Source organism: Betta splendens, chromosome 4, assembly GCF_900634795.4.
Source record: "Betta splendens chromosome 4, fBetSpl5.4, whole genome shotgun sequence".
In the NCBI taxonomy this organism is placed as follows: Eukaryota; Metazoa; Chordata; class Actinopteri; order Anabantiformes; family Osphronemidae; genus Betta; species Betta splendens.
Window position 1 is genome coordinate 25800493 of NC_040884.2, and position 8949 is coordinate 25809441.

The 8949-nt window shown below is 45.6% G+C and overlaps 1 protein-coding gene across 1 annotated transcript; it reads right to left on the bottom strand.

Annotated features, from left to right (window-relative positions):
• Positions 1-5157: 5157 nt before the first annotated feature.
• Positions 5158-6763, bottom strand: LOC114854662 (granzyme-like protein 1). The gene is made up of 5 exons (XM_029149273.3): positions 6602-6763; positions 6263-6422; positions 5957-6089; positions 5640-5864; positions 5158-5543 (listed from the first exon to the last, which is right to left on the bottom strand). The coding sequence occupies exons 1-5, from the start codon at positions 6657-6659 to the stop codon at positions 5367-5369; spliced, it is 753 nt and encodes a 250-aa protein (XP_029005106.1). The 5' UTR covers positions 6660-6763; the 3' UTR covers positions 5158-5366.
• Between the last annotated feature and the right edge of the window lie 2186 nt (positions 6764-8949).

Below are 8949 nucleotides of genomic sequence, written 5' to 3' on the forward strand. Positions count from 1 at the left end.
CTCACAGTGAATTTCTGCCATCTCACTTCGTCTCTCCCTTGAGTGTTTAGTGAAGAGATGCGAGACTGCGTACGTGCCTGTGTGTGTGTGTGTGTGTGTGTGTGTGTGTGTGTGTGTGTGTGTGTGTGTGTGTGTGTGTGTGTGTGTGTGTGTGTGTGTGTGTGTGTGTGCACATGTCTACAAGTTTGAGCTCGCTGAGGTGGATGATGAGGGGAGAGGAGGAAAGGCATGGCATGTTTCCATGACAACAACTTTTTATTTGCTCTTCCTCAATGGCGTTGGTGGAGGAGACACAGATAGATAGATAGATAGATAGATAGATAGATAGATAGATAGATAGATAGATAGATAGATAGATAGATAGATAGATAGATAGATAGATAGATAGATAGATAGATAGATAGATAGATAGATAGATAGATAGATAGATAGATAGATAGATAGATAGATAGATAGATAGATAGATAGATAGATAGATAGATAGATAGATAGATAGATAGATAGATAGATAGATAGATAGATAGATAGGTGTATGGATGGATGAATGGATGGGCGGATGGACGGATGGACGGATGGACGGATGGATGGATGGATGGATGGATGGATGGATGGATGGATGGATGGATGGATGGATGGATGGATGGATGGATGGATGGATGGATGGACGGACGGATGGACGGAGGTATGGAAACAGAGACTGTCTGGCAGCAGAGCTGTTAGAAGGAGCCATGCTGGTGGGCAGGGGTGCCTGGGCTGGCGGGGGTGGGAGAAGCCAGTGGAGTTGTGCGCTTGCTTGCTTTGTCTAGAACAGAATGTCCTCTTTGTGTACAGCCCTCCCTTGTTGGATGACAAGTAACCAACAACGTGTGTGCAGTCATCCAGAAATACCTCGTAGTGAGATCCGTGCCTGTACTGTCTGATAAGATTCTGGAGCGCAAACTGAGACACTAGGCTCGAGTGCCTGAGCGATCGCCGTGGGCGGACGCATTTGCATGCTCGACGTCTAAACCCTCCACCGCTTGGTCCAGAGGTTTCAAAAACGGAGGTCTCGGTCTCAAGAGGTGAAGCGAGACCGAAATCAAAGGCGTGACAGCCAGCGTGCGATCGGGCCAGCGATGGGGAGCATCTGAGTTTGCGCTAGTGAAACCTCTCACTGCCCCCATTTAGTTTGATGTGAAGACCACACAGCTGACGCCCACCTTCAGCAGCGGAGCCAGGTGGCCCCAAAAGCACAGTGGCAGAGCATGAGTGCAATGCAAGTCAATCAGGGTGATGTGCATTCAAATGTGCATCACTGACTCATATAGAGAGACAACAGGAACATCACTTTATGTGTCTGTCTGCTGCTCTGGACCTTTGCAATAAAGCCTCACTCCACAGGCGTCATTTGACATTATTCTGTTGACAAACTCTCGCTAAAACTTTTGTTTTCTCTCAGGGTCTTGGTGCCGAGCCACATGAATCTCACTCCCACCACGAGAATTGAAGTCAGCTGGTCCTAAGAGTTGCTATTCATCCACAGAACACACAGATTAAGCAGAGATACAGTACACACACTGGAGGGGACGCACAAACACGCAGCCGTGCACAATGTGTACAGTGGCATTCATTCTGTTTTGTTGCTCACAGCGCTATTCTATTCTCTCAGCCACAATCTGGCCAACACACACACACACACACACACACACACACACACTGATAGACTGTCTATCTGTGTGGGAATGACTCACCTCCTCCACCTGGAGTAGAGCCAAGGCTTTCTCACCTCCTCCCCCTTCATCTGCGTGAGCCCTTCACTTCACTCACTCCAGCTCCACTATGGAAGCATTTCAATCATTCAAATTAGCTGTAATCACAGCCAAAGGCATGGAGTGGGAATGGCACCACGTCACTCTGCACGCTCAAGAACACTTAATACATTGATTTTATATTGAGCGCGTTGCGTTTCAAAGGAGAGACAGGAAAAGCAACAGGGGAGGCTGGGAGGAAATAAATAAGCCACGCGTGCTTCCCAGACAAAGGGTGGAAGCGGGGACGAGAGGCCAGCGCTTTAATGAGCGGCCACAATAAGACTGCCTTCAGTTCTGAGCCCTGACACGCGGGAGCCGGTGCATCAGAGGCACCAGCTGCAGTCTTAGACGTAATGATACAAATTACTGGCTTGGTAATGTGCAGCTTAGCCACGAGCGTTAGCCCCTCGGCAGCGCTGTGGACAGCAGGACGACGGGACGCGTCCACAGGACGTCTCATCCACATCACGCTCTCCCTCTCTAATCCGCAGCAGCTCCTGCAGACTCATATCAGGAGACTCCTACTCACAGCCCTCCCACACCCTCTCCGTCCCCCCACGCACCCGCCCTCAGATCCACTATCTGTCCACCTCCACACTCAGCTCGTGGACAAACCCAGAATAACAATGCGATCTCTCGCGCCTTAAAGGCGCACGGGCAGCGTTGCGCCTTCCAGCTCCCAGACGCGCGACATCACGACGGGAGGGACACAGGGCACTCGCCTCACGTGCAGACCAGCGGCACAGTACGTACAGTGCATCGATCCGCGTTACGCAGTAAGCAAATGACCATGAATAAATCATCGCGGGAGATAAACAAAACAGGCACCGCAGCGAAATTCGGCCAGTGAAGCGTCGACGCCGAGCCCATGCAAAGCCGCTGCACGGGAATGGCAATCAGCACCGAACAGGGAGTCAAGAGCAGGACACAGCACTTGTAGACTGCAGTCAATGAACCTCTCAGAGGATGAGCTGGTCCAGACTCCAGCATGGGTTTGCTTACAGTGCCCCCTACAGGCACAGGAGGGGAAGTTACACTAATGACACGGCAAAATACACAATAAAAGTCTGCAAGCAAATCTGCAGCCATGCATCTGACTATACATGATATAGTGTTTCTGTTCTGTGGGTTTCAAACGATTTTTCTTCTGTGAATCCTATTTACTCTTCGTATCTCGGCAAGTTCTCACCTGACTGAAGTTGCTGGCGAAGTTTGACAGGTCTAAGTCAACCGCAATGGAAAACTGTGGTGTTGCACAGGAAGCCGTGAGGTGCGTTCGTGTGTGGGAGGTGCTGAGGTAGTTCAGACGTTCGAGTGCTTACTGCAGCGCTGAGTGCTCCTATTTTTAACCCCACTGTGGTCTTAGCTTTCTAATCTTAATTGCCTGCACCGAGCGCATTTTGTTTGTAGAGACGCTGCAGCGCTGCATTTCTGCAGGGTGATCTGCATGTGAAGTAAACAACGGACGACCCCTCGCCTTCGCCCTTTTATTTCGTACCTTTATTCTCTCGACACTGTCCGTTTTCCATTCAGGCACGGCAGTGACATTTTCCATGGAGCTGAAGATAAAGATCTCTGTCAAGGGCCGTTTTAGCGACATTCTCACGCTGCCACCACACGCTGCATAGATACAGCCACTGTTGTTGAGCACAACTCATTACATGCTGGTTGCACCCACAGCATTTAACCAGTACATTAACTATTACATAACTCACCTCTCCAGCTTGTTGTGCTCAGGTGGCCCAGGGGGATATTTTACTTCACCTAAATGCACTTTGTTACACTTTACCCTGCTCGTGCCCTCGGGCCTGTTTCCCAGCACCTGGTTGCACATGTCTGGGCAGGATAAGCACAAATAACATTAAGGACTGTCTTTTATTAGCCAGCCCTTCTCAGGCACAATGGTGTTTACCTCACCATTAACTTTATCAGTGCTGCTGGCAGGACTAAACATCTCATGTGAAAGAAACAAGGTGATGACAGCTAAGCGGGGGGTAACTTGCCTTTGATGTGGCCCTGTTGTATTGTGAAACAAAGTAATATAATATCAGGTCAGTTGTTTTAACATTTAAATGAGTCAAGTGTGTTGTTATTGATAAAAAGTAAATCAATAAAAAACAGCATAAAAAAGTGGCATATGTGAAAAGACTGAAGTGAATTACAGAGCAATATATTTTTTTATAAAATAAGGATGAATAATTATTTAAATGTTATAGTTTTAATGTCATAGTACAGTACCAAGAAAAGCATCTTACTGAAATATCACCTCAATGCAAAAGGTGATTTATCAATGATGAGTATATATCATAAAATACAGTACAGATAAAACTATGTGTTTGTTTCAACAAAGTTTAAAAAAAACAATCTTGTCTAAAGTCGAATTTCCTGTTTAAAGCTCTTACTCTGAAATAGCCACTTCCTGTCTGTCTCTCTGGCCTAAGCTCACCGTCCCCCTGTATAAGCAGCTCCTTGTCTCTCTTTCGGTTGCCAGGTCACCTGCTCCTGTCGAGGGAGCTTTTTCAGCGAGCTGCCATCGTGTTGGTGTCCCGTTAATGACCTTTCCTGCCGGCTGAGCTGTCTGCCCAGAGCGATGCCCTTTGGTAGAGGGAGTTAAATATATGATAATTTGACCGGTTCTGTGTAATGACGCTGTCTCTGTCTCTCTGTCTATTTCCTGGTTTGGTGGTCTGAGAGTTTTTCACTTTGTCTGTTCTTATAGTGTTTTGGGGGGGATTTGAATTTGATTCTTCTTCTTGTCCTAACCTTGTGTTATCTGGGTTAGTGTTAGGGCCGGCCTTGGTGATCTAACCAAAATATCCTGTTATGTCCAGCAGCTCCTGTGCACTCCTGCTACCACCTGCCTTTTAGTGCTAGAAACGCTCTACTCCTTCAACAGCAGCCATTGATAGATTCAGAATCAGGTAACACATGGAAATGGCCTGACGATGGCGCTAAAGTCAAGCTGATTGAATCTAAGACGCTTGCTTCCGCCCCAAAGCATCAATGCACCCAAACATCAATACTAATAGTGACAGTGTCCTATGTTTAAAAATGCAGGTCGTAAATGAACAGACGTTATTATACTGTTATTTATCTAAGTCTCAGGAATGATTGTGGCTTTATTCATTATTAACTAAACAGCGTCACCATCATTTTACAATGATATTATTATTCTTTTAATAATCATAAAGTGCCCAACTAAGAGCTGACCTGCCTGTTATGGGTTGTTCATTAATTATACTGCCTGTTCATAAACACAAATAGCTACAGTGTCATGGATGAAAAGGCAATAGGTAACTGTACCGTATTTAATCTGTTGGTGTGGTGGTATGTGCAAAATGATTAGGAGCAAAAACAGGGGACAAAATGTTGTCAATACCTTATTTATTTAGAACAAATGTATGACGTCAAATGAATATATTGTTGTTTTGTAGCCTGATTATACAGTATAAGGAACTATATTTTTTTACAGTAACTACCTTTTTAATGGGTAGAAAATGTAGCAGAAGAATAATACAACCAACTAAATGATAGCAGTTAGTAATTTGTTTTACAGTCAACTGCTTGTAAAAGCAATTAAAGCATTCTGAATTTAAGCTGCGCTGCTTTTTTGTAGATCGAATTGATCCAATCTTTATAGTCAGAAATTTTGGTGTAGGAGTATATTTGGGGGACAACCGAAGGGTCGCTTCCTGCGGACATAACCCCAAAAGCCCTCCCATCCTCACAGACCAACGGACTGCCGGAGTCCCCCTGCAAACACACACATAGCCAGCAACAGTGAACAGTAGTACTGTGCGTCTATATTGGTAACAGATGTAATAAACATGTACAGATAACTGTTTGTACCTGCCCTGGGCCGTTCCTTCCCTCTGAACAGTATGAGTGTTTCGTACAGTTCGGATTCTCAACAAGTGTCACGTTCACTTCCATGAGGACAGGACTCTTTGAGTTTGGGTATTTGTCACTTCTTCCCCAGCCAGCGATTGCACATGATTTGGGTAGAGAACCATCACCTCCGTCTGCAAGACGTATGGGTTGCACGTTTTTGTTGAAACGCGCCTTGGAATTTAACTTGAGGAGTATGAAAACAGAAATCATTATAGAAAACAAACTAGGTTTGAGAGTCTCCCTTTAATGCATTTGACCACAAACTTTTGTTTTACCTTCAGAAGCATGATGTCATTGCTGCAATCACTTGCATCATAGTTTTCATTTGGAAAGGCGTGTTCTACGGATATATTCTGTACATCTTTAGGTTTTGAAACTCTGTGAACTCCAAGCAAGACGTTGTAGGAGCTAAAATGACAAAAGACAAGCACAGGTCTGAAAATATACATATACCAGTAAAGCAACAGTTTAATGAAATCACACACTCTTTCAACATCCTGCCTGAAGTTTGGCTGCTGCGCTCCTACAGTGATGAGTGTGTGACAGAGCATGGGCTTCAACATAAAGTGTGTGGCACTGACTCGGCTTGGCAGTGGGCTGCGGTCATGACAAAGTCCTCGTTGAGGAGGAAGGCTCCACAGGTGAATGATTTCCCCTCCTGCACGTGCCCCTTCAGGTACACCATGTACGGCCTGCTGTGTGGCACAGCCTCACGACCCCCAAAGATGTAACTTGTGTGAACTGGAAACACAATAAATATGAATAATCAACATATCAATATGCAATGAAAAATGTGGTGCCTTTCACATTCTACACTCACTGACCAATTGCAGACAGTACCTGATCCTCACTAAACAAAAGTGTGATTATTATAATTTTTCTTTGTGCATGAAATTATTTGCTCCAAAAGCTTGACTTACCTTGGTCACCAAGGATCAGTGCGAGTAGAAGTATGGTCAGTTCAGATTTGACAGACATGACGAGATCTGGGTTCGGTCCGGTCCTGACGAGCAGTGGCACACGAGTGTCAGCTTCAGTCTGTGAATGTTCTCGTGTATTAGAGAGGGGAAGGAAGTGTTCAGCGTTTGTGGTTATGAGTCACCATCGTCTTTGGAGCTGAACTCATAATTCCACAATTCCAAATAAATGAATAATTATCAAGGTCTGAGAGTTTAGGGACAGTTCCATCAGCTGTATCATTCTATTCCTCTGTGGTAACTCACACCCAAAATATCTGCTGTCATTTGTTGCTCAGGGTCATGGCTCTGCCAAAATGTATATAAAACCAAATATTATTATTAATAACAATGATAATTAAAAGATAAGAAGAATGATGTGCCAAATAATCAACCAAACAAGCATTCATTCTACCTAAGTTCTTGTTGAACTGTGAAACTGCTGTTTATCACTTTGAGTGTGCAACAGCAAATATCTGCTGACTACCAGATCTCAGCACGATAACAGTTCTCACCACTGCAGCAGGAGGAAAACGGTGTAACGCTGCAGACTTGCTGTTCAAAACAAAACAATTCACATTTCAGATGCACCATGATGATGATGTGTAATTGGTTTATGACATGCCATTAGCAGCCGTCTGCATGCGCTGCCTGTTTGTGGTTGTTTCTGGAGTTTAGCAAGTAAAAACTGCCTCATTGAGCCAAAACCCGTTTGCTATGTGAAACAGTGTTCTGAGGTTGATCTCTATGTTCTGACCCTGTTGACCCTGACACTACCATGTTTGGAACCTTTGACTTTACTTTCATGAAGTCGCCTTGACCGAAACTAAGTGTAGCAACTAGACGTACGCTACCTCTGTGATGGGCGTTAAACCAGACCAGTCACTTGGAGGCAGACGAGATCAGAGCAGACATTTACAGATTTTTGCAATCATTCAATCTATTGTTATTGATCTACTGCTGAATCTCCTTCTGCAGTACTGCCATAAAATGAGTTCAAAGAATAAAGGCTTTACAGGACCAGAGAAAGAGGGATTTTATAAACCTGTAAAAGAAGTGTTGGATGAATGTAGTCAAGAGACTGTCATCTTCTAGACCAGCGCATCCTGTGCTTGAAATCTTATCTTAAGTAGATTACAGATACTATTAAACAGGAATTAGCCTCAGTTCACCACGGATGGCCATTGTGATAAAGCTTCGGTTGCATGAAGCTGCTTGAATGCGGAGTGAGTGGCTGCAGCATACTGAATAACACAAAAACAGGGGTTGCGAGCAGTAAATGGAGGCTCAGGTCACACTAGTGTCATGGGGCTCAAACTCACCTCCTACTGAGAACGTCTTACTATGCATACTAGAACTGTACTAGAAGAGACAGTATGAGGAGCTTCTTCTCATGTCTGTAGCAGCATGGTCTCTGATACCCAACCCCTGGGTTGGACTTACTTCTACTCTGAAGTTGCACACGATAACAGCTGGGCTAGTGTGTGCTTGCTCATAGCTCCCCAGGATAGTCGCCACATGTTGGAGTTTTACCAAGGATGCCCTGCACCTTCTGGTCAGGGATAGGTCACTCTGGTGCCTGTCGTGGTGGTAATCCCTGAACCCAATGATGTACGCCAGATGCAAAGGAATGCCATCAAGCTAAAGAAGAAGTCCTATCGTGTCTGGATGACTTGTGGGACTCCTGAGGCAGCTGGTTGGTACCAACTGGCCAAGCGTGCAAGTTCGCAAGCTCCTCAGTAGCAGAGCATTGGGGATGGATGAGATCCTGAGTACCTCAAGTCTCTGGATGTTGTGGTGCTGTCTTAGGTGACACACCCCTGCAACATCAAGTGGAAGTGAGAGACAGTTCCTCTGGACTGGACAATCGGGGTGGTTGTCCTTCTTCATAAAAAGGGGGACAGGAGAGTTTGTTCCAACTATAGGGGGATCACGTTTCTCAGCCTCTTCAGCCTCTCCCTCTACTGGAGAAGAGAATTTGGCTGATAGTCGAACCTCAGATACAGGAGGAACAATGTGGTTTTCGACCTGGTGGTGGAATGCTGGAACAGCTCTACATCCTCACCAGGGGCTGAAGGGTTGTGGGTGTTTGCCCAATCAGTCCACATGTGTTTTGTGGACATGGTTCTTGACTGGAAAAAGGGTAGTTTGCTCTCTCCAGGTTGGAAGAGAGTGGAGGACTTCAGGTATCTTGGGGTTTTGTTTTACGGGTGAGGGGACAGACGGATCGGTGCGGTGCGGTGGCCGCAGTAATGCGGTCGTTGTGTACCGGTCCGTGGTGGTGAGGACCTCTGTCACCCAGGAGGAGCTCT

Coding starts and splice junctions, on each gene's coding strand:
- LOC114854662 (XM_029149273.3), bottom strand. CDS start 6,659: ATGTCTGTCAAATCTGAACTGACCATACTTCTACTCGCACTGATCCTT. Junction 5,865..5,956: donor ATGACATCATGCTTCTGAAG/GTAAAACAAAAG, acceptor ATACTCCTCAAG/TTAAATTCCAAGGCGCGTTT. Junction 5,544..5,639: donor GAAGGAACGGCCCAGGGCAG/GTACAAACAGTT, acceptor GTGTGTTTGCAG/GGGGACTCCGGCAGTCCGTT.